Source organism: Kryptolebias marmoratus, linkage group LG18 (assembly GCF_001649575.2).
Source record: "Kryptolebias marmoratus isolate JLee-2015 linkage group LG18, ASM164957v2, whole genome shotgun sequence".
Taxonomy (NCBI): Eukaryota; Metazoa; Chordata; class Actinopteri; order Cyprinodontiformes; family Rivulidae; genus Kryptolebias; species Kryptolebias marmoratus.
Window position 1 is genome coordinate 10,371,611 of NC_051447.1, and position 25,060 is coordinate 10,396,670.

The window sequence follows — 25,060 nt, forward strand, 5'->3', positions numbered from 1 at the left end:
TTTGTGCACACAAACCTGGTCAATAAAGGTGATTCTGAACAAATACCATTCACACTTTCCAACACTGGTCTCTCTCCTCTAAAATAAGCTGAATCCATTCCTATCTATTTTGTAGAAAAGTATATTGTATCGCATCATATCATACTGTATTGTATCGTACGGTGGTGAACAGATGTGCAGCCATGTGGGATATCGTTTTTTGAGAACTGAACACTTTTGCAGCTGTTTAGAGAAGTTGCTTAACACACTTTAAAGCAATCCTCTCTGTGGTGTCAAAAACATACGAAAAAACAACTGCCTGACCTCTGGCCATGACTATATTTCTTTATTTTAAGAAAAAGAATGCTCATACAATGTTTAAGTGCAATTATCTTACAACCTGACATGCCAGTGACTCTCAGCTATGATCACACCTATGCTCATGTCTGCTAATGTGTCCTAGCTGCGGCGGGCATCTTGAATTGGACTCCAAAAGTTTATCAGTTGTCGATGTGCATCCAATGTTTATTTCATGAAAGTTCAAGTAAATACTATTCACTGGTTCCTGAGATATTTTGCCAACAGAGAGAGAGAGCTTACCTCAAATAGTTAATGGCAAAACAAACAAAAAAAAGTTTGCACAACCTTTTAGTGCTCCACATATCTATTCGTGGTAAATCTCGGCTACTAACACACACAATTTTAGCTTGATATCTGTAAAAATGACTGAGTTATAGCCACTTTTGTGTTTTTGAATGTTGTTTGGCTGTGGCGGCCATCTTAACAGGCTGACCCTAACAGCTAATCAGTTGTAGATGTACAGCTAATCAGTTGTGGATGTACATCCAATGATTAGTTTCTGCGAGCTCCGTTGAAACTGGACCAGTGGTTCATGAGATATTTTGCTAACAGACAAACACAAACATATCGGAAACCTTATCGTCCTCCGGAGAAGCAGAGGCTGTTCTGTCGTCTGCTGCTCATTCTAATGCTGAAATCCTCTTTGTGAAAATGACGTGGTGCCGCTGACAGAGAGCGGGATTAACCCGTGCGGAGACAGGGAGCGGGACATAAAGAGGGCTTCGTGGAGCACTTAGCTCGCTCCATTCAGCTCACGCTCAGGGCAATGGCTGCTTCATCCCAAGCAGAAGTTAGAGAAAGATTTCCGAGACATGGGCACAACAACAAGAGCGCTCGGCTGCGGGCATCATTACCACGGCGACACCCTCAGTGGGAGAGTCTCCTAGGTGACGCCCTCTGCTGACACGCCTAGAGGTGGCTTTCTTCAGACAGGTGGATCCAGATGGAAGCAGCCTGACTCACGTTCCTCTTTTTTTTGGAGTTTTTTTCAGATCCATATGTAGTTTGGAAAAGAGCAGCAGAGTAAACCGATCACATGCTGAGATTTTTAATATCACTATTTAAACACAAATAAAGGGAAGCCATCTGTTTTGCAAATTTTGAACACTTTGTTTTGCTGAACTTGGATCATGGCTGTCAGGAGTTCAGCCTCAGCTTTTTTTCCCCCCTCTCAAACATAACCTTCAGCTGTTGGATATCTTTTCCTATTTTGTAAATTCACTCTAAACTGGTTGCACAACAAGGCAGAGGCCCCCTTCTGGAATCAGACCGTGACCTTGGGCAGACGATGGAAGGGTTCGGATACGAGCACTTCGGGGACGGAGGAAAGGAGGACCTGCAGGTGGACTATCGCAGGGTAGTAGGGGACACTCGGCCGTCAAATGTCTCCTCCAGGGAAGGGGAGCATTGCTTAAGAAACGTCTTACACGTTCATAGACATGAAACTGCAGCCCAGAGATACACCGCCACAAGGATCCAAGCAGGCTTTTGCTCCGAAAAGTGAGTATGTAAAACTTTGGCTGCGCTGAAAAGATGTCCGTATTTGGTCAGTCTGAGTTCCTGTCCGGGATAAGGAAAATATAAGTCTAAAAGATTTAGAATGACAAGTTCTTCTCGGAGTCAAAGACATAAATATGATCTAGTTCTCTGACTGTTGGGCTTTAACCGACCGGCCCTTTATCAGGTCGCAGCTGCAAGCCAGAGAAACTGATGGAGTTTGTTAAAGAAGCTGAAGCTGAGTTTTTAAAGCTGAAAGAAGCAGAACACTAGCTAAACAGTAGCTAAAGGCTGAAAGGAGCAAAACAATATCTGAAAATTAAATGAAGTGCAATTGCTACGTAAGAGCTAAAAGTAGCAAAACACTAGCTGAAAGCAGAAAAAGGCTAATTAAAAGATTAAAAGAGCTAAATGCTCACTAAAAGCAGCAAAAGGTCAGTAACAAAAGGGTAGCAAAATGCTAACTAAAAGCTGGAAGTATCAAAAGGCTAGATAAAACATAAAAGTAGCAAAGAGCTGAAAGTAGCGGAATGGTAGCTATAAGCTAAGAGAAGCAAAATGCTAGTTAAAATGCTAAAAGTAGCAGAATGGTAGCTATAAGTAAGAAAAGGCTGACAAAAACCCAAAGGCAGCTAAAGGCTAGTTAGAAGCTAAAAGTAGCAAAGACTAGCTAAAAGCTACAAGTAGGTAAAGGCTAATTAAAAACTAAAAGTTGCATAAGAAAAGAAAAAAATAAAGCTAGTTTGCTAAAGCAGGTTTCAAAGAGAAGAACTTTTTTGAAGGAACTGACTACATCTCAGTGTATGTCTGTTTGAAAAATATTGATAAATAAAGTTAAATATTTTTAAAAAGTGTAAGAGTTACAAAAATCACATGTCATAGAATCTATCTCCTGAGTGAGCTGAACGGTTTGACACATGAACGGTTAAAATAGCATTAAGCGTGTGGAACTGGTTAGTTGAAAAAAAAATAAAATAAATGTCTGAAGACTCTGAAAAGCAGTAAAATGAATGTTGAATCCGTATCCACCCAATCAACTCCACGTTGTCAGGTCAGTTTATGTAACTACGACCAGGCACCGGATCCGTTTACATGTCGTTTGCATCGGCTGCTGCGCCTCACTTTGGGCCAGCGTAAAGACTGTGCGTGTAAAGCCAACACAATATTCCTGTCGTTAGCTGGAGCTGGCAGGTGTTATTTTTAACCCTCTGTGCACGTGGTGCGATGTAGTGAGCGGCACGGCGCGGGGAAGGATAAACAAAGGCAGAATGGAGTGCTCAGAATAGCAACAGTGCATGAAGGAATCACTGACCCATATCTGTAATGACCCACATTTATCAGACACAAAGTGAGTAACAGATCCCCCCCGAGTCACCTTGGTATTGTTTGAAACAATAACATGTATTACTATGACTCTAAATCTAACTTCTTTCTTTTATTTTGGAAAAAAAACTTGATCTTTTTGCTCTTACTACCTCTTATTAACGCCCAACTTCTGCTCTTTTATTAGAATAACAATGTGAAAGTAAAATAAACTAGTGAGCGTACCTTTGATTTGAAAACCCAAGAACAGAGGAAAGTAGGGGCAACATACAACTTCTTACACATTCAGACTTCAGGCTGGATGAAACGTGGCCGGTGCTGACCTCTCTGTGCTTCTAATCCAGTTAGAATCATTTCACATGTGACCTAAATTCAGACAGCGTCTCCTCGCTTCGAAAAGACGCTCTCACTTAGAAAAATTAAATCGACTGAAGCACGGCACCTCTGATTATCAATCAATGGACTTGTTTGTGTTTGTTAAGCCACATGACTTCCTCACTCATGAGGTTAGGCCAAACCGCCAAGTATGAATTATCAGATCTAATTCATTCTGGTTTGTCTGGTTTTACATCATCTTGAAGGAATGCACAGAGTTTGAAACTGAGATTGTTTCATGAGGAGAATGGGACAGAGTTATAGCCGTTTTGGTCAAACCTTTGTAAATCACGTTACATGCGATCTCGTGCGAAATTGTGAAAGCTTGCGTGATTTGGTAGCACTTAAAGTATGCGTTGAGGATCACTCTCAGCTACTAGCTACTAGTCAAATTTTAGCACAATATTTTTGAAATTCACGAAGTTACAGCCATTTCTTTGCTGTTTGAGGTCGATTAGCTGTAGCAGCCATCTTGAATTGAGTTGCCTCGAAATGTTTTCTGAGTTGTGAAAGTTTTCTGAGAGTTTCACTAAAATCTGTTCAGTGGTTCTTAGGATATTTCGCTAACAAATGTTGTTGACGCTAATAGTTATCGGCAAAGATGTGGCGTGGCGTGTAGAGCTCGGAGTGCATGTTGGGAATGACTCTCAGCTGCTACTACACCAAAGTTTTAGCTTAATAGCTGCAAAACTGGCTGAGTCAGTCATATTTGTGTTTAGTAAGGTCAATTAGCTGTGGTGGCCATCTTGAATTGGGAAATGTTAAGGAGTTGTAGATGTGCTTCCAGTGATTCCTTCCTGGGAGTTTAATCAGTGGTTTGTGAGATATGTTGTTAACAGGCACCAACAGTTAATGCAAAAGTTTCAAGCAAAATATTATGTTTTTAGGTGTGTGTTAGGGATGACTCTCAGCTACTACCACACCAAATTGTAGCTCAATGTTTGTAAAACTGACTGAGCAATAGGTTGATTATCTGTGGTGGCCTAATGTATTATTATGGGGGGGCAATCTGAAACTATATTCGCTTTAGTTGCTTCAGAAGTCAGCACCAACACCTGAATTATCGTTGTTGATTATGGTACGATAAATAAAAAGCTGACAAAGTCAAAAAGTCCCCGTGAAGCCCTTCCTGGTGTTGGAGATGAACGCTGAGTTGGCAGCAGGATGCAGGGGGTTAACTCGTCTCCTCGACGGGGAGGAGAGGGGATGTGACGCCGCTGCCTGAACAAAAACACCAACACCGTCTGCAGACGGCGACCAGCAGGCACTTCTCAATCACCTTACTGCACTTTCCCCCCCACCCTCCTCATCTTGGACCCGCGAACCACCACTGGTGAACTCATCCGTTTCCCTCCCCCTCTAAAGGTAACGATGGATGCGATTCGTCTCGTTTTGTTTTTGTAAAGCTGTAAAGTTGCTTCCTTATTTTTTTTTGTCAACGTGGGCATCAGCTCTCTGAGGAGGTTCTTTAAGGCTTAAGCTGGGAGTGAAAGAGAAAGATGCTGTACTTCACTTTTCGGAGGAAGTTGCGGAGTTTCAAACGCTTTCGTGCGAAATTTGTAAAACGGGTACTTGAACGCCTCACGAGCCTGTTTTTTTTAACGTAAAGGAAGCCCAAATAACAAAGCTGCTAATGCTAAATGCTAACGGTTGCTCCCACATGTCTGCGAGTCATGTGGTCCACCACAAGTTCGTCATTATTGTTATCATTAACGTGTGCACACACAAGTTTAATAGTTTTGTATCTCGTCAAGTCTTGTTTGTTACACTAGCTTCATCACGCATCAAGCTGTGAAGAAAGAAAGCTCGTGTAAATGTTTAAACGCAGTCCCACGATTTACACGGGATATTTGCTAACTTTGGTGTTAATTTATCACTTATTTAGATTGCGCAAAATTAACTATAAGCCTTACTGCCAGCTGGTGGAGATTAATCAATAGACATTATTACTCCAGGCTAATATTCCAATGATTGAGCATGCATTGCTAACCCAGCTGTGGCGACTAAGTTGATGTGTATTTTGTGCATTGTTTCGCCGAAATGGAATATTAACATTGTTTTATTTAACTTTTAAAGTAGCATTGATGTGTTGCACGGTTTAACAAGAAGTCGTGGTTAAATGTTTCATTTAGCTTGTGTTTTATGCACGTGGTCCACGCCTCTAATTCGATCACCGAACTTGCTTCAAAATTCGTCTGAAATTGGCTCGTTTTTCTCCCAGAGATTTAACATGTCGTCTTGAGCATTATGACACATGTTAAAAAGATGTATATTTACCTCATCTTCAATTCGGAGTAGCATAAACGCCAAAAAACAAACAAAAAACACAACTACTTGCTTAAACGAATGAACATTTGCAGTTCCCTTATCTCCCGTTTTGATCTGTATCGTTCCCTTAATTCTAATAATAGCTAAATATAACTTATCATTACATAAGAGGATAAGAAAAGGATGCTGTGGGTTGTCTTGTTTCCCAAACCTGACAGGTGCTTAATAAATTAAATGGATGCTAAAAGCTGTAATGGATAATGCAACACAGATAGATGAGACGTTCAGGCACCTTCCCTGAAACAACATAGACATGTCGAAAGTGCCATGTTTCCGTTATCTACGCCTTCGCAGTGCCTGCAGGTAATGTTTGCTAATAGCCGATAATCTAATCTGGGTCAGCAGACCAGTAAAGCGCGAGTTGAGATATTGCTGTTTATGTTTGTTATTTTCCTTGCAGCGTTTTAAAGCCACACGTTTTGAAACTTTATCTACAAATAACGGGGCTTTAAATAATAGCTTGTACTGTTTGCTGCAGTGAGTGGTGCGTTTATGTGTTAGTAGGTCAACCGGCTGTGTTTTGCTTTTCATTTCATGATTCATTCATTTGAATTTTGGAAACAACTGGTTTATTTTGGTGCTATAAACAAGCAAAATTACTATTTTTCCATCAGCACAAAAGAAGTGTTTATGTCCATTTTCTTATCATGTTTTTTTCATTTAAAAAAACAAACAAAAAAAATGTATCTAGCTGGAAATTTTCTTTAATGTGAGCAGCAAGCTTTCTTTTTAGTTAATGGGGTTATTTATAGAGGGAAGGGATGCATTTTCCCCCTAACATGCAGAAGCACTGACCCGAGCCAGGCAGGAAATGTTGACGTTGCCATGGTTATGTCTTTCTGTGAGAAGGTCAGCAGCACCGTCTGCAGGGCGGATGTCTGGAGCTCCTACAGAGCATCATAACACTGTCTGCTTGTAAACACCTTTTGGTCAGGTGTGGATCTGAGGCCGGTACTACAAAGCGGTTTCAATGTATTCGGGAGGGGCTTTTATTTGTTTTTGTGATACACATGTTGTGCGTGTGTGTATGTGCGTGGACAAACACACACATACAGACACAGTCAAGCATGTTAGTGCCTTCGGTGGTGTGCGGTACTAAAAAACAAAAGTCTGTTTTACTGAAACGTCTCATGAAGCTGCATCTAGGTGGAAGTCAGACAGGAGTGAGGACACGCTCACTGTTCACGCATCCATTTTATTTTTTTAGGCCATTGATTGGTTGAGTGGTGGTGCTTTTTAAATGTGTCGATTGCTTATCTTGAAACCCGACTTGTTCCAGAACAGGTGAAGCTACCATGATGATGATAACAAAAAAAAATACCAACCTGAACCAGAAGTTACCTCCTTATACTAACCCTCCTTCGTAATACAGGCCGTAGCTCATCCAGCTAAAGTAGCCTCTCTTTCTTGTCGTCCGGCAGCATGGCAGACTACCTAATCAGTGGTGGGACAGGCTACGTCCCCGATGATGGACTCTCAGCGCAGCAGCTCTTCTCAATCGGGGACGGCCTCACGTACAAGTAAGTTTCCCTGCGTCACAATCTGATCTGTTTTCCCGAACATCTCTGCAGAGTAAAGCAACCGTGTCAAAGGTTTCCTGGCTGTTAAAGCTTCGCTCGTGCGTAACGCTGGGTTGAAGTGTGTGCACCGGTGCTTTGTAATGGCCAACGCGTTTTGAACCAGCAGATCTGACCAACAGTGTGTTGTCTCGGATGGTCATACGGCTGAAGAGCTTTGCTCTAAAGGAGATGGGTTGACTTACAAGTGAGTAAACCAGTCCTCTTCAAACTGTTAAAAGATCCTCTGTCTCTCCAGATAGCGACTTGAAAAAAAAAAAAAGGGGGAAGCAAATTTCTGTCCTTCCAGACAATTTCTTTTGATGCCAAGCGTGTTGTTTCGGACTGAAATGTTTAACAATAATTTCAATTAATTTCAGTTAATCAGTGAATTTGTCCTGTAAACACAGAATGCACGACTAACACCTCATGTCACTTCTCACACTGGGTTTTTGCTCTGAAGGTTCTAATTATATCACAGATTTCCTCACCTGTTTTCCCACTTTCCTCTCATCATCCTGATGGCACGTACCTCGTGTGTCAACTAATCAGGAATTGTGACTAAAAAGGTTTATCTGCATCTCGCAGTTCGAGACCTGTGATTTGGCACAGAAGTGGCCTCTTCTTTTCTTTGCTTTCACTCTTATTAGACACTTACTTAAATATTTCAGTGCCTTTGAACGCATTAGCCGGAGGGCGTAGCGACCCCTTCCGTCAATCACGGCTCGTTGGCGATCAGTGTTTTAGATGCCTTCTCAGCGCTCCCTGAAGATCCATTAGATACCAGCAAAAAAATTGTTAAAATCTTGGCTTTAACCATCATTTTTTTTCTCCTCTGTTTCAGTGGCTATTTGAGAAGAGAACGTCACTGTTATTTAAATGTTTCTGCATGGATTATAATGAAATGCATATCTGTGGGAAAGGTCATGTGACTTATTTAAGAGCCTGAGATAAAAGGAATGAAGTTGTTTTTTTTTTTTTTAATTTTTACAAAGACAAATGAACCAGACACAAAATTTGTTAAATTGTAGTATTAACACCCCCCACCCCCCCAACACACATCTGATTTGTTATTTTTCTTCCTGAAATGATGTAAAAATCTTCATTGCTGTTTTTCTCTCTGTATAGTAAAGGTCATAGGTGATGCACTGATACAGGAAAACAGAAGCAGCTCTGTGAAAATAGAAACTTCCTGTTCTTTTGTGAACTTGAACTTCAGTATGCAATTTCAAAACAACCCTTTTAAAATTTAGATGCCCTTTAAAAACTCACGGTAATAGCACACAAATCTTCAGAATTTGAGTTGAGTTTAAGTAAAAAGACCTGACGTCTTTATCTTTAATTCTTCTTGCTGGCTTTTGTCTAGTTTCAGTAGCTGATGTAACTGGTTGATTCATTTTCATGGAGGCCACATTAAACTCCACAGAGCTGATGTGCTGAGCAGGAAGTTCAACCATTGAGCGGCAAAAAAATTCCAATCAAATTTCAAACTAAAGCACTCTGATCATACTTTAGATATCAAATCATCTTGAAATTCTTTGACTAGAATCAGATTTTTTCACCCTAAATGAAGCTCATCGGTTGGTAGTATGAAGGTAACAAGATACAGAGCAAAATTAAAACATCACAAAACTTCTCACTGAGTTGATAACTGTCTCGCAGACCCAAAGAACCCCGTTTCTTGATTTTATATGGTCACTTTAAACAGTTTAAACAAAACAGGTCAGGCACTAGGACCACACGACAAGTCCCTCTTCCATCCTCTGCAGCTGTGTGCAGGTCACTGATGTTCTTCTTGGTACAACATCTGTCTGAAGCTCAGATGCTCGCCTTTTACTAAATATCAGATATCATTCTGTCAACACCTTTCATGTTGACAAGAAGCAGAGCATGAGGACCTGTTGTGGTTTTTGGTTTGATTTAAACACTCCAATCTAGCATCGTGCATTTGCCTACATTTACCATTCAAATAAAAACCATAACAAGGCCGCTGGGAAGCTGCTGACTTCGAGTCACCTCAGCCTGTGTGATGCAGCTAAATGCTAGCAGATGTGGATCCTTGCTTTCCGTTTGTGGGTGCGACCTCTCTCCTTTGCAATTTCTCTCTCACTGCATCTATTCTTAGTTTTTTTTCCCCTGTCCCCACCCATGTCTGAAGCAGACTAAACGTGGGTAGTACACCATTTCCAGATCTTCCAGTTTTGTTTACGCTTCCTGTCCACCGATAGCGCTGACTTTCTTCTGATTTTTAGATTTACTGCGTAGTTTCATCCAACTTTCCCCCCCATCAGAAATATAAAGCTTCCCTTAGTTCTGTGTCTGTTCTCACACACACACACACACACACACATCTGCTAAAACCACTAAATACATACAGAATCTGCCAGGAGAGTGGGAAAAAAAGTAAACTCCTCTGTGTAGCTAGTTTTCCTTAACTTATTTTTATCTAATTCTATCTGACATGTTTCTACTGGCTGAAGGAAGTCACCTGCAGCTTTTTAGCAGTTACAGGCAGTAACCAGCTGTGCTTACCATCTGTGCTCAGTCACTTTATTTTCCAGGAAACACAATAAGACACATGATAATTTGGCAATTGAAGGTGGTAATAAGCTAGGCCCTTGGAAGAAATGTTACCAATTTTGGCCTGAAAATGTCTCAAAATCTCAATCTTTCATTCACATTATGTTGTTTGTAGAAGTGTTTCGGCCTTTTTAGTTCATTCCCGTTTTATTTGAGTCACTCAAAAAGAGGAGAGACGGCTCACTTGATGATTCTGCGGTTGTTTGCACATAATCTGTAGATCCAGAAACGTTAAAACTGAGTGTGGTCATGGTTATTATTTTTAGACCTCAGGGATAGCGACTCAGTCTTGATCATTTGTTTTGCATTTTATCTTTCAGTGACTTCCTGATTTTACCTGGCTTCATTGACTTTACCTCGGATGAAGTGGTGAGTGTGTACACACACACACACACACACACACACACACACACGAGTTACGATCATATTTAGGAGCATTAAAGCGAGAGCCTTCAAGAGCAGTTAGTGTAGACACTTTTAATACAAGGCAGTCTTCAGGTTTTTTCTCCTCCTCATGACTTATGTGCTTCATAACACAGTCAGCAAACAGACTATTTTTGGAACAGTTGAAACTGTCAGCTTTATCACAGTAAAACCTTTTTTTTAATTGCCATTGCACTAAACCTCACCTCCGTTTTATAATAGCGTGTTTTGTCAAAACGTTTTCCATTTCTCTCCTGCGTCATCTCAAATTTATTTTGGTTTTTTCACTGCCCTGCTATTTTTTGCTCAACGTGGTCGCCCGCTGGCTGCTCCGGCACCCTTGTGTTTACGTTCACGTCTGGCCGATTGCTCATCCGTCTCTGGCGGTAAATGAGTTAATCTCCGAGCTTTTTCCATGAAATCCCTCTCCTCTGCTCGCCCGTCTCTGAGAGGTTTTAGCTTAATTGATCTCTAATCTCGCTCTGTTTTTTTTTATTTTTTCAGAGTTAAAAAGGCTGCATTCCAGTAGGCAATGCAGGGAAATTTGTTTACATTTATTTGGTTAAAGAAATAACCAAATAACTTAAATATGACAGGGTGTCAGGAGTCTGTGCAGGGTATAATTTAAAATCTCAAAGCATTCTGGAGTGAAATGTGCTGCCTGGTGTCTATAAAACAAACAGAAATCATGGGTCATCCAACAGGATAATGACCCAGAACACCTAAGAGTGGCTCGGAACAGAACTGTTCTGAAGTGGCTTTCTAACCCCGCATTTAAATCTTGGACGCAGTGGAAACATGCAGTTTGGAGAAGGAAGCCGTCAAACCTGAGACAGCTGGAGCAGTTTGCTCACAAGGAGTGGGCCAAAATACCTGCGGACAGGCGCAGAAGTCTGACTTACAGGAACTGCATCGACTCTTCTGTTGGTTTATTTAAAATGGTTCTGCTGAACTGCAGTTTCAAAGCTATGTCTGATTTTCTTTCATTGATTTTCAGCACTTTTGTTTTTCTTATTGCTTTTGTCAGTTTCTAGTTATTTCAATGACCTTTGCACCGTTTCATTAAAGAAAAAAACCCACGACACAAACAAATTTGTTTGCCTGCCATGTTAGAGGTAACTAAGTGACTAAGTTGGCTTATTTCTTTCACCTGGTAGTTTTCACATTTTACAGGCATGTAGGAACACAACCACAGGCCGGGTGTGCTTTGTTGCCGAGGGGCATTTTTCGAGTTTGCGGCACTTTTCACATACTTGTCTTTCACGTGCAGTACTTTTTATGGGAAAAAGGGTGACTCTTCTCACCTTCACCCTGAGAAAGGCAGCGAGCAGCGCTCACGGTTTACGTTTTAGAGATAAAGAGTGGAGCTTCGACCGCAGTAATTCGCTGCTTTCCCATGTGTGAGGAATGCCAGCGTTGTCTCCCACTCAGTGGAAGAAAACAAAATCTGCTGGCTTTTGTGGGAATGGCTGATAAGTAAAAAGTGAACTGACTAAAACATTTGAATGTTTCGGTTTAGGAAGAATGGAAAGAAGCCGTAGTTCAATTTTTAGACTTTCAGGCTTCTTTTTCTTAAAAAAAAAAATCTGTTTTTAATTTGCAGGCCTCTTGTAACGCTGATAAATCCAAGGTTTCTGTGAGTTTAAGGTCATATTAATTTGCTTTGAGATTCAGAAACATCAACAAGACAGAACAAAGACGCACTGAATGGTTCTTTAGTGGAGTGTGCCTCCTGGTGGACAGTAGATGAAATGTCAAGCCTTCTGTCTTTCAGGACCTGACATCAGCTCTGACCAAGAAGATAACTCTGAAAACGCCCCTCATCTCCTCCCCCATGGACACCGTCACAGAGTCAGCCATGGCGATTGCAATGGCGGTGAGAAAATGCTGAACATTTATGCAAGACAATGTTATTTGCCTCCCCAATATGCTAAGACTCTAACTTTAAAATGATCTTTTCTTATCAAATTTAGCTCATGGGAGGCATTGGTTTTATTCATCACAACTGCACGCCGGAATTTCAAGCTAATGAAGTCCGCAAAGTCAAGGTAAACTAATATTTAGGAATATTTCTCAGTGTTTTCAGACAGTTTGTGGATAGTTGTACAGGTTGTAGTGATTTTAGAATTACTGTTTACTGTCCCCTGGTGGTCAATGTATGAATGGATTTGTTTTTCTTGTCTGTATGATTCTAAAATATCTCTTTTTTTGTTTGTTTTTGGATATTTTGATGTAGGCTATGGTAATTGTCTGTCTTGTGTTGTGTGTGTTTACTACTTGTTTTTGCTGTTTTCATATTACGCGTGTGTATTGCTGTCCATTTGTTTTTAATTTCCTGTGTGTGGAGTTTGACTTTGTGCTGCTTCTTTCTGCTTAACTCACCCAAAAAACAGCTCACTATGAATACGTTATTCCCATTTCTTTTCCTTTTTTCTTGGTTCTCAGAGGTTTGAGCAGGGCTTTATCACAGACCCAGTCGTGATGAGCCCACGCCACACAGTCGGGAACGTCATCGAGGCCAAAGTGAGGCACGGCTTCTCTGGGATTCCCATCACAGAAACGGGAAAAATGGGCAGCAAACTTGTGGGGATCGTCACCTCGAGAGATATCGACTTCCTCTCAGAGAAAGACCACGACAAACCTCTGGAGGAGGTGTGTAAATTTTACAGAACGTCCAGTTCCTTCAGTTTAAAACATTTAATGTAGTTACTTTTATCGCACTTTACTTTTCAGGCCATGACAAAAAGAGAGGACTTGGTGGTGGCTCCAGCCGGAGTTACTCTCAAAGAAGCCAATGATATTCTGCAGCGCAGCAAAAAAGGTGAGATAAATTATGCAGCAGCGGAGCTTCCCGTGTTTTCGTGTAAATTGTAAGCTCACATTCACCCTCTCCGACCAGGCAAGCTTCCCATTGTGAATGACAATGACGAGCTGGTGGCCATTATCGCCCGGACGGATCTAAAGAAGAACAGAGATTACCCGCTCGCTTCAAAAGACTCGCGCAAACAGCTTCTGTGTGGCTCGGCCATCGGCACCAGGGAGGACGACAAATACAGACTGGACCTGCTGGTGCAGGCTGGAGTGGACGTCGTCGTACTAGTAGGTGTCGCGCCTGACGTTGATGAAAGCACGACAGTATAATTAATCTGAAATGGACTCTAAAACCTCCACTGACAAAAAGATAACACGGATTTAATAGTGTGCGTCTGCGGGACAGTTGGCAGCTGATTCTTAGCCGAGCTGTCTGAAACAAATGTTCACTTTTCTTTAAAAAATACAGTATTTTATCTGGACTATCATGGAAGAGATTAAAGAGATTAAAAATTTTGATTTTCTGCTTAAAAAAATGTTAAAATCAACTTGCATTGCTGCTATGATTTTTGGAGATGAAAAGAAAAGTCAACACCTTCTGGTGGGAAAAATAAGAAATCACTTCTTTTGGAGGATGTTTTATTTGTTTTTAATCTTTTATTGCAAAGTAAAACAGCTGAATCCTCCAAGAGTGGTGATTTTATATTTTACTGAGTTTGTAACATATCACACTCTTCAGGTTAGCAAGATTACTGTCCTTTAATATAAATCCATAAATATAACTAGTTTTTCTCTAGTGTCTTCACATGCAATATGTATACAAAATGCCTTCTGTTTGTCAGAACTTTTGTTTTGCAGTCTTGTCATTTCACTTTATTGTTGTTTTACATTTCTAGGACTCTTCACAAGGCAACTCGGTGTATCAGATCAACATGATCAGCTATATTAAACAAAAATATCCAGACTTACAAGTTGTGGGAGGAAATGGTGAGTTTTATGTCATACATTATACATTTTAGCACTTCGTAGTATAAAATGATATAATGTAATAGTCTTCCTTCAAATGTATTTGCAGTTGAGATGAAAATGAAGCATTGATGTTTGTTTTTACCAGTTGTTACAGCAGCCCAGGCCAAGAATCTGATCGATGCAGGTGTGGACGCTCTGAGAGTTGGCATGGGCTGCGGCTCCATCTGCATCACACAGGAAGGTACAACAACAGAGCCAGCGTGGATGCGGGAATGAAACGTGAAGTTTGTAAACACGCAGCGCTATGCTAAATCAAATAACGCCGTGTCTGAAAGCTGCTGGCTGAAAATAACACCAGGGAAAAAAAAAAACCTGGAGTAGATGAACACAAGTCTTACAGTTTCATCTGCTTCGCATTGAGTCGCGGCGAAAAGAAACGGTTATCAGTTTATCCCGGTAACGGCCACCCTGAGACCACTCCTAGTTGTCATGGTGATTTTTGCCAAGGCCTCTTGTTCTCTGTTGCTATGGAGATCAGTCTTTTGATGTTCAGACTAGGTCGCATTTACCTAACATCTCGGATGACTCGAGTTGCAGCGAAACCCAAAACTATCTCCCACGATTAGCTTCGACCCAAGTCCTGGCCCGCATCGCCTGGATTTGTTCCGTTTCCATGGCAACCGCATCAGCTCGGCTTTCTGTCTCCTAGTGATGGCATGTGGGCGACCCCAGGGGACGTCTGTGTACAAGGTGGCGGAGTACGCGCGGCGTTTCGGCGTGCCGGTCATCGCTGACGGTGGCATTCAGACTGTGGGCCATGTGGTGAAAGCGCTGTCTCTGGGAGCATCGACTGGTGAGAGCCGACAGAGCGCGACACACACTTGTGTGATGTTGGGAAAAGGCCCATCTCATTATTACTTCATACAGCATGTTATGAACTTTGTAACGATAAAGCAGAGTACAGCAGAGCCGAGGCTGGTCTGTGTAACAAGCCCAATCTCCCTTATCTCCTGCTCCAGTTATGATGGGCTCGTTGCTAGCGGCAACCACCGAGGCTCCCGGAGAGTACTTCTTCTCAGACGGTGTGCGGCTGAAGAAATACCGGGGTATGGGCTCTCTGGATGCCATGGAGAAAAGTACCAGCAGCCAGAAGCGCTATTTCAGGTTTGTGGAGGCTGATGAATTTTACAAAGTTTGTGATAAGAAGGCCGAATATTAAGCGAGTGATATTTTTATTCACAGTGAGGGCGACAAGGTGAAGGTAGCCCAGGGGGTGTCTGGCTCAGTCCAGGACAAGGGCTCCATCCACAAGTTTGTACCTTACCTCATAGCAGGCATCCAGCATGGCTGCCAGGACATTGGAGCAAAGAGTCTCTCTGTCCTCCGGTGAGCTGCGTTCAAATGCTGGCTGTAATATTAATATTTATCAGCGATTTAAAGTGCTATCTGATTAAGTGCAGAAAGGAATTTTCAGTCAAAAGCTATTTGATCTTGTTTAACGAGGTCTCCATCTTCCTGTAGTTCCATGATGTACTCTGGGGAGCTGAAGTTTGAGAAGAGAACCATGTCTGCACAGGTGGAGGGAGGCGTTCATGGACTCCACTCGTAAGTAAAAAATATAAATAATGAATAAAACCCACCACACAAAGTTAATGTAGACATTTTGATACATGCTGTAACTATAGGTAAACACTCAGAACTATTTGCATTTCATTATTTTTGAACAAAACTGTTTTCAGAACAAGTGTAAATAAGAATTTAGTGCTAATACTGTTTCTTCATCAGCACTGAGCATTTAGCATGAACGTTGTGTAGAAAACTACAGAAACTAAATGCAGTGTGAATTCTGAGACTTTGAAGACGCTGAAAGTAATTTGCTGAAGTCAAAACTAGCAGAAAAGTGGATGAAACGCGCAGAAGAACAGAAGCTACGGTTAACAAAACTGATGTTTAAGCTAAAGGTGGCAGAATGTAAGCTAAAATTAGCAAAACAGCAGCTAAAAGCTTCAAGTAACATAATAATTTAAAACTAATACCAGTATACTGAAGCAGATTTGAAATAATCTCATTGTATTTCTATGGGAAATGTTATTTTAAATTTAAGTATTTTGAAAAATATAAAACTAACCAAAAACCAGAAGTTATAGCACACTATTCCTGATCGAGTTGAGCCTTTTGGTTTATATGAAATGATAAAATAACACAAATGTTTGATAGTTCAGCATTCAGAGGAAAACCCTAAACAGAGAAACGATGGTGTGAATCCTGACTCAGCATTCACACACTTAAAAGAGAAAACAAGGCTTCTATCATTCAAATAGCTTCTTTGTTGTTATTTATTTTTCCACAGTTACGAGAAGCGTCTTTACTAAGTGGCTGGTAGAGTGAAGACGATGCTCAATCTCATGGTGACCAAATGGTAAATCGCCACTTCTGCCAAAAAAAATCCGCACCACCCTCTCCACCCTCTCTGCCTCCCCCCCCCACACACACGTCACGCCTGCTCTTTTAACTTATCTCACCCCGGCTGACTTGGAGGGGGGCGGGGGGGAGGAGAGCGGCATCGTAGCAAAACGGAGAACCTTCAAAACTGACACCGGACTCTCTGAACACGTTAAACTTTGCTCTCAAGAAGCGGCGCATCAGGGTTCTTCTGGAATCACACACACACACACAGCTGTATCCTCCGTATGCAGCCTCATCCCCCGGTTTAGTGTGTTGATAGCAGCGGGCGAAAGCAGGGGTCGTGCGTGGACACGGGACAGGACGGAGTGAGCCGAGCTCGTCTGTCCTGTCGGAGCAGTTCAGCAGCGTTTCATTTCCGCTTGTTTGGGATCCTCACTTGCCAGCGAACTTGTGTTCGAAGCTAAACTCATCCCACTTCTTAAAACACATGTACATATTCGGGGAAAACACGACGGTACGCGTGAACTCATGAGCAGTGTGCCATTTTGTGACAGCAATCCTTTTTTTTGTGTATTTTTATGTTGTCATAGGTGTATGTTACTTGAAGAGCGGCTGCTTATGTCACACCACATATTGTTTACCTTTTTTGTTTCATGCATTTTTTTTTTTCTTTCTGTGCTGGCCATTACTAATCACATCAGCTCGGTGGAGAAAACAGTCGTTCATCATTAATCCCTTGGACATACTGAGCCAAGCAACCAGTGTACAATCTCAGTGTGTGTTGTTTCGTGTGGAAGGGACCAGTTTTGTTTAAAAAGAGCTAAATTTATCAATCAAACACGCTAAAGGAAAATAATGTCTTTGTAATTTGAATCTTTTTTTTTTTTTTTAATTCAAATTTCTTTTTATTAAACCTGTATAGACCTGGGGGGCTTTGAATTGAGAATGAAGGGTTTTTTAGTGTTATTTTTTTTTTTTTTTCCACTAAGCCAAACGTGGCTGTATTTATACTCTGCTTTAATCGCAAACATACTGCCGAGTGGATTTACACTTCTTTTTGACACTTTCTTATTTTGTAACTTTAAAAACCAAAACTATTGCAGCAACTTACTTGTAATCTTGTCTCTGCTTTGTTCTGTGCATTCACGGTCTAGCATAGATACTTATATACATGTTGTTTTATTTTTTTTGCCTCACCGAAGGTTTGCCTTGACACAGACAAAAGCTGCAAACTACGGCTCCGTGAAATTTTTTTTTTTTTTTTTTACTGTTTTAATTGATTTTCCAAAATATATTTTTCACCCTCTAACATGCTTGTTTTTTTCTTCTGCAAAGAGTTCATTTTTACTAACAGAAGGCTTGCAAACTGGACTAAATTGCAAGAAAAAGTATGTGAAACTATATGGAGAAGTATATTTCAATGGAAGTGGCTGCTGTTTGTGTCACTTTCTCACTTACACAGGTTAACTCTTTAAATGTCTTAACATCATGTACCTAGACCTTTTCGTCCAACCAAAAAGCACAACTCAGATTTCCTTTTTGTTTTGTTTTTCTTGTATGATTTCAGCTTCACAACAGCTGCCATAACAGTGGCGGTCTCAGCAGTTGATGACCAAATGTAAAGAAAAGTCAATTTTTAATTATTTTTTTTTGTAGGTTTATGGGTAAAAACTCAGTATTTAGTAGGTTCTTTAGATGACTTAAAGAACCATTACTTCAAGACATGTTTACAGGTAAACACTCAAAGGAAAGTTGATTTTACTGTTTAATATGTTAAAGATGAATAAATGCATAAGACTGTGTCTGGGCTGCTGTCTTTTTAGACGAGGGTCGCACAACCTTATTGTAAGATTTCATTTTAAGAAACGGAGGGGGGAGGGGAACACCAAATATGTTAAAGCATTTTATTAAACATGTCGAGCAAAATTTTATATCAGCATAAATAAATTAGTATGTCAGTCATAAAGAATGCCGATGTAAAGAAGAAAAATAACATGTTTTTTTTTCACCAGTAGAGGGCATTGTTGTGCCATAACTGAAAAATGAGCTTATATTTTGATCATTTCAATCCCAAATTAACATGAGATTTAATTACAATATATATATTTTAAAGACATATTTTCAGTAGTATTGAAGAGTTTAATCCAGTCACAGTAATAGCTATTGGAATGTCGGAATGCTCTAAAAATCTTTTTTACAAATCCGTTCTTGATATCACCACCTAGTAAAGTGTTAATTCGGCTGTAACAAACTTCAATAGCGTCTATAAGACATGTAAAATTTACAAATGATCTCTTGGCTTTTGACAGTCTTGGCACTTGGACTCTCAGGAACATTCACTAAAGAAATTGTAATAAAAGTCCCAAAACTTTTTGGCAGCTATAGTCTTTTTTTTAAGTGAATATAAAGCTGACATGCACTATCAAACACACTGAAAAATCCAGCCAACCTGCTGCACAAAACAGACACTCATTTAAGGTCCTGGCTGATGCAATTTTCTTTATAAGTCTATAGTCTCGCTGCAGATGCTTGACGAATCGATTTGTCTGCAAACACTGATAAATTCTTCCTGCACGGATCGATCTGCCTCGGCAGACAGGTCCAAGCTCTCCTGTGAGGCAGCTCCCAGAGTTTGATAGTGCCTCTGCAAGTTGGAGGATGCCACGTGATGGCCCGTGCCCCCTTCTTGAAGACGTTGCCCTGAATGTCTTTCCGGGCTTGGGCAGAGGATGAGTGAGGAGCCTCCAAGGGAGGTTCGGTAGAGGGAGCAGGAGGATGAACTGCCCCTCCAACGTTCGGGTGAAGAGCGACTGCAGGATGAGCACATGGAGGAAGATGCCGGAGCGTCTTCGCCACCTTTAGACTGGGCACAGGGGGGTTGGGGTTGAGAGGCCATCTCCTGGCAGGAGGAGGTTCGATAAAAACCAGGTTCAGATGAGAGGGGATCACAGAGCCCTTTGCTTGGAAGCGTCCAGTGGTTGTTTACAGGCATGTCACTGCAGAGAAAAGGCCTAGTGGGGCTGAATAGACTCATGGGGAACAAGGCCTCGCTGAAGAGTGCTTCATCTATGCTACGGCGCAGGTTGATCGGCGAAGGTGGCCGCAGGTCTGTAGTGGAGTCGCTGGTAAACGAGGATCCTCCCGATGGCTCTCTGCCTCTGCCATCCTCGGGTTTTTCTAAACCCTGTATCCCCAAATCCAGGTCGAGGTCTCGATATGCTAAGGCGCGGTTGCTGTGGTACAGGAGGTCCAGGCCGTTCAAGCTGCTCCCAAGCCTCTCATCCATCAGAGTGTACAGTGGAAGGCTTTCCGTCTCTCCGAGCCCAACGGTGTCGACAATGGCGAGCTTTTCTTGCTGGCTAAGGGTCCAATGATAGGTTCCAGGCAGGATGGGTGACTTGGATGCCAAGAGTTCAGTCCAACAGCTTCCAGCAGCCGGAAGCTGGTCGGAACAAAAGACTGGTTGTGCGACCACCAAGGCTAAGGTGAGACAAACTCCGAGCTCACACAATCTACAGCTAAACTGAAAAGCCCACCAGGGCCAAGGATGGAAAACCTCCTCTCCGCCTGCCACACCCATAGCATTAAGCATTGCATATAACTGCAGACTTGCACATGCTAAAGAAAACAATGCAGAGAGGCAGACGGTTCCAGCTGCACGGTTCCAGTCACGGCTTTCGGCAAACGGACAGCGGTTGTAGCGCTCGGCAGGTGTCGGAGATGTGTTGTTCAGGTGATAGATGTGCTTTGAGTCTGCACGGACGTAGATATAAAAGACAAAATAGGCAGCAGACAGAAACGTTGCCAGTGCCACGAAGGCTCCACGGGAGATGAGCGACAAAAGGAGGCACAAGGGAGGCTTTTGCTGGTATAGCTTCAGGAAAGTCACCGGGCCGAATGCAGCAGCGAAGTGCAACACAACCAGGCAGGCCAGGAAACAGGGTCTCTGGAAGGCCGAGTAGGAGAGCTGCATTCTTGAGCGCATTGAGAGGAGGAGAAAAACCAAACCGAAGGCGGCGGTGAGGCAGGGAAAAGGTGCTTCGTAGAGCATCAGCGAAGCCTCTGTGGAGGGTATTCGGTCCTGGTGGCCGTAGGCGTCGTACAGGAGAGAAAACGACCTGGTGCCACCGGCAGCAAGAAGGAACAGGCTGACGAGAGCAAAGTAGCCACATCCTGATGGACAGCGCAGCGGCAGGCAAAGCAGATTGAGTGCCGAGGCCAGCGTTAGCATGGCAAAAGCGCAGCCAACACCGTAAACGTGCGCCTCCCAGGCCAGGCCCCAGTCTGCCATGGCGCTGTTCCAGTCCGTGTACAGGGGCACCAACATGGGTGGAGCTGGGTACACGAAGGGGCCGTTTGACTGGTTTGTGGCAGTGCTGTTTTGCGTAGGCTTGAAACCCGAGGGAGTTGTGGCATCCCAGGTGTAGGAAAAGTTGCAGATTCCGGAGCGTTCTTTATTGCAGTCCGGAAGCAGGGTGCCCTCGCTGTTCGGCTGGTTGGACATCCAGTCTTCAGAATACAGAAGAACAGACGGAGATTCAGGGAGAATGTCTGCAAGGAAAGGAAAGATCATAATCGTGATCAAACTGACCCGGCACTGGTGGCGAGAAAACTAACATTGTTACAGAGTAAGACATTGACAAGAAAAAAGAAGAAAAGCCTTCAACTTCAAGACTTAAAGGGCTGTAAAAATCTTGTTTTACAACCCTTACGAGCCGGCACTAATAAGAATGCGTGGAAGCGTTTAAGAAATGCTCAAATGGCTCTGATCCAAGATGCTGAAGGAGTGCTGGTCCTTTAATGTGCTAATCCTGTGCAAAAGCTTGTAAGAAGGCAACTTCAAACTGAACTAGGCCCAAAAAAAGCAGGCGTCTGTGTGTGATCAGCCCACTCAGAACCACAGATCTTTCCTGCATTACATAAGCCAGCTGGTCTTTCCAAGAAAGTTTTTTTTTTTTTTCTTTTTTCTGATTGTTAGATGTGTTTTAGCATTACAAAGGAAGTCATTTAGCTTTGAGAATTAAGGCGTAACCATGTCTATATTATATGCGTTTACGTGACATTCTCAGAGAAGCCCGGCGAAACTCATTTACCCGCAACATGTTATTGCATTTCAGTGACTGCGTGCAAATCTCTTCACACGCCATCGTTTCTCACAGATGGGCGAAAAAAATAAAAAATAGAAGTTTGTCACTCTCCTGCCTCCACGTCCCGGCGTTTGATCCTTTTCCATCGCCGTCACAGAGCGCATGCTGGCTTTTCCAATGCAACAGACGAGAGAAGCGGCGTCTGATTTGCACGCACAGGCTCATTAGTCATTTTGCTGCAAGGCTGTCAGAGACAATAACTAATCCAAAAAGAGCCTGGTGGTAACCAAAGAAAAAAAAACCCAGCAAGGATAAACTGACAGCACAGTTAATCACATGGCATGCTGGTTTAGTGAAGTGTAAAATATGTTGCAATAATTTCCTGCTCACACAGTGACGTTTTCTGATTTTAAAAAGGAGCACTTCGCCAAAGAAAAAGCCGAAACTGCACGAGTTCATTTGAAACGGTGGAAAAAACGGGTTGAATCCCGTCTAGCAATACCTGGGAAATGCATTAAATCTGTTAGTGATGTCATGTTCAAGTTAAAAAGCCATAAATGTCCAGACATCGGCACCACAAAACCCCTTAATCTTTACGAATAAATTTAAAATGTCTAATTTGTTTCCTACGCCTGACTAAAAACAGAATTCTTGTGGCTTTATATTTTCGAGTTCCCTTTTCTTGTCTTGTGTTTTCAAGTCGTGTTCTCGTGTTTCTCATCCCACCAACTTCTAGCCTCCTGCTTCTGTTGATATCTTTTTAACACATGCCTTTTTAAATGAGGGGCAACTCCCATAAGATGGGTCTGCTCGTCCTAAACTTGGAGAGTTTCTTTTTTTAAAACATATGACACAATCCACTATTTCTGCCGTGCTTTCTATGGTTGGTTCTGGAGCCACAGGTGGTGGGCAATGGTGATCTCAGCTATATTGTTGAGATAAAAAAGAATTGAATTTTTGCATGTGTTGCACAATATTTTTTTGTCTATGTAGCCATTTCTAGGCTATGTGTTTGTGCACTTCCATTCATTTGCACTGCTGACATTTCAGTAACCCTCAGTGGGGGAAGGCCGTGCTCCCTCTCTGCCACAGATCCTCATGAGAGCTGGGAAATTTGCAGAAGCGTTCGAGGACGTCGCCGCTCGTTGCCTGCAGTTCGTCCCGATCGTTTCTCTTGCTTGTTTTGCTAACCTCTGTCAAGCTTTGGGAAAGTGTGACCTCGGGACGAGCTGCTTGTGTGACACAGCAGTTTTACTTCACAGAGAAGAGGGAAAACGGTGATGGATGTTCTTCAGTGGCTTTGTTTTTGCGCTGATGCATTGCTTTTTAATTGAGTCTGACGACTTAAATAGGAAAAAAAAAAAACACTCCTTTTTGTATTTGTCACATTTGCAAAGCACTTAAGATGGGCAGCTATTGGTAATGCCATGAAGCTATAATGCTAGGAAAAAAAAAAAAGTATGGTTACTCCAGCCACATCATTTATCATAACATCCCAGTAGCTGTGTGGGAAATGTGACTGGAGTGTAAAACAAACGCACAGCTGTGAACCTTTTGAATGCTGAGGCTGCTGATAAAGCAGGTCGGGTCCAGCATGATTTGTTTACCTTCCAACACAGGCAATGACTCAAACGCCAGAGAGTGGAAACAGTGACACGTGTGGAATTAGGGTTATGTTTCTTGTTCTTTTCTTTGGGAAAAAAAAAAAAAAAAACCCAAAACGCTCATGTCAGCTGGTGTCACATCTGATCTGTCTGCTCGCTTGAGACGGGGCCTATGTGATGGCGGCTGCACTACGTGTAGCTCGGGTCATCTGACACGTTCCTGTGGTCACGAGTCTCGAGTGCTATGGACAGTAAACACATCTGAAGTGAACATACAGCAGACTAACACGTGGACCGTGAGGTTATGAGCATTAATGGCATACAATAATATAATCCGCTAAGTTTGAAAGTTCAACTTTCATTCGAAGTTCATTCCAAATAATTAAAAGCCGAGCATTGCTTGAAGGAATGCTGATTTCACTCGGTATATGTCTCTCAGCTTCTACCACGCCAAATCTTAGCCCAAAATCTATAAAACTGACTAAATTAGAGACATTTTTGTATTTTCTTAAGTCATTTGGTTGTTGTGGCCATCTTAAATTTTCATTAAATCTGAACGTTATTCAATTGTAGGTGTTACAACCATTGATCAGTTTCTGCAAGTTTTATTAAAATTTGTCCAGTGGTTCATGAGATATTTTGCTAACAGGCACCTGAAAGTAAAGACATTGTTTGCCTCCAGCTTTCTGTGGCAGGTGATGATGAAGGCTTATTGCAGGGTATGCAAAAAATCTGTTTAAATGCACATGGGCATGTTTTAATTTCTGTCAGCGCTGCTTTAAACCCCTGAAATGTCTCACTGGAGGCACCCAACCTGGACTGAAGTAATGAAAGGGAAGCTTTATTTTGATAGTACGAGGAGTGAAGAAACCAGCACTGTTCCTTTTAATCGTCTGCAAGTCGATTCTGCATCATGAAACTGACGGCCCGGTGTAGTTTTAATCTGATTGCCTTTATTTTCAATTAGGTGCACCTCTGAAAAAGCAATTAAACACGATCACTAAGGGGAAGTCAGATTACACATTTCGAGGAGGAGCGGCTTGCAAGTGGGGGATTGTGAAATTGCTTTTTAAACAGTTTACGTGGTGCCAAAAGGCCCGCTGTTGGGATTCTGTTTAATAATTATCAATGTGTGTTCAGGAAACGATTAAAAAATTATTATTTTTTTTTACCTTCAGTCAAAACTTAGGGGGCACAGGCTGATGATGACAGCGTTTTCATCATCGGCTCATGGAAAATTTGACAGGTCCATTTTTAAGAGTCGCTTCACATCATTTGCTAATCTGGGTGAGGTAATGTAGGTTACATCTGCTCCTGTGAACTGGGCCAACTGCGGCTCTTAAGAAACGTATCTGACCAGAAAGAAGCAAAATATGTGATCGAACTGCAAATATTTGAGCAACGTGCAGAGTAAAATGAACAAAAAGCAGTTTTGTGTTAACGCTCGGCGTTTGTGTCGAGGGTGACTGTCAGCCACTGCCACAGTAAATTTGAGGTCAGTATCGGTAAAATTCACTGAGTTAGAGACATTTTTGTGTTGCCTAATGTTGATGAATTGTGGTATTCGTCTTGATTTGGGTTGACTCCAGAAGTTAATGAGTTGTAGATGCACACCCAGTGATTACTTTCTGAGCGTTTCGTCAAAAGCCGTTCCCCGGTCCTTGGAACATTTTGCAACAGGCAACAGGCTCTGGCCTAAGAATCCAAGTTTAAATGAGTTTAAAAAAACAGGAAGTTGGTTTTAGTCTTTTTATGTTGTTTG

General features: G+C 42.0%; 2 protein-coding genes across 10 annotated transcripts in view; one reads left to right on the forward strand and one right to left on the reverse strand.

Annotated features, from left to right (window-relative positions):
- Positions 1 to 18,409, forward strand: part of impdh1b (IMP (inosine 5'-monophosphate) dehydrogenase 1b) — a 24,024-nt gene extending 5,615 nt beyond the window's left edge. For 2 of the 9 annotated variants that reach the window (XM_037981304.1, XM_025004963.2), the window contains 16 exons: positions 7,284 to 7,382; positions 7,546 to 7,626; positions 10,319 to 10,367; positions 12,196 to 12,297; positions 12,395 to 12,469; positions 12,658 to 12,663; positions 12,867 to 13,073; positions 13,155 to 13,242; positions 13,321 to 13,520; positions 14,129 to 14,219; positions 14,347 to 14,442; positions 14,911 to 15,054; positions 15,221 to 15,365; positions 15,444 to 15,587; positions 15,723 to 15,806; positions 16,552 to 18,409. In XM_037981304.1, coding sequence (XP_037837232.1) covers positions 7,285 to 7,382; positions 7,546 to 7,626; positions 10,319 to 10,367; positions 12,196 to 12,297; positions 12,395 to 12,469; positions 12,658 to 12,663; positions 12,867 to 13,073; positions 13,155 to 13,242; positions 13,321 to 13,520; positions 14,129 to 14,219; positions 14,347 to 14,442; positions 14,911 to 15,054; positions 15,221 to 15,365; positions 15,444 to 15,587; positions 15,723 to 15,806; positions 16,552 to 16,573 — 1,632 coding nt within the window. In that variant the 5' untranslated portion in view covers position 7,284 and the 3' untranslated portion in view covers positions 16,574 to 18,409. Of the gene's footprint in view, positions 1 to 1,571; positions 1,840 to 4,733; positions 4,900 to 7,283; positions 7,383 to 7,545; positions 7,627 to 10,318; positions 10,368 to 12,195; positions 12,298 to 12,394; positions 12,470 to 12,657; positions 12,664 to 12,866; positions 13,074 to 13,154; positions 13,243 to 13,320; positions 13,521 to 14,128; positions 14,220 to 14,346; positions 14,443 to 14,910; positions 15,055 to 15,220; positions 15,366 to 15,443; positions 15,588 to 15,722; positions 15,807 to 16,551 lie in introns of those variants that run through there. The other 7 variants (XM_025004961.2, XM_017411592.3, XM_025004964.2 and 4 more) reach the window with 7 other exon arrangements.
- Positions 17,790 to 25,060, reverse strand: part of LOC108233258 (proline rich transmembrane protein 4) — a 21,572-nt gene continuing 14,301 nt past the window's right edge. The window contains exon 4 of the mRNA XM_017411591.3: positions 17,790 to 21,158. Within this exon, the coding sequence (XP_017267080.1) occupies positions 19,108 to 21,158 (2,051 nt within the window). The 3' untranslated portion in view covers positions 17,790 to 19,107. The remainder of the gene's footprint in view (positions 21,159 to 25,060) is intronic.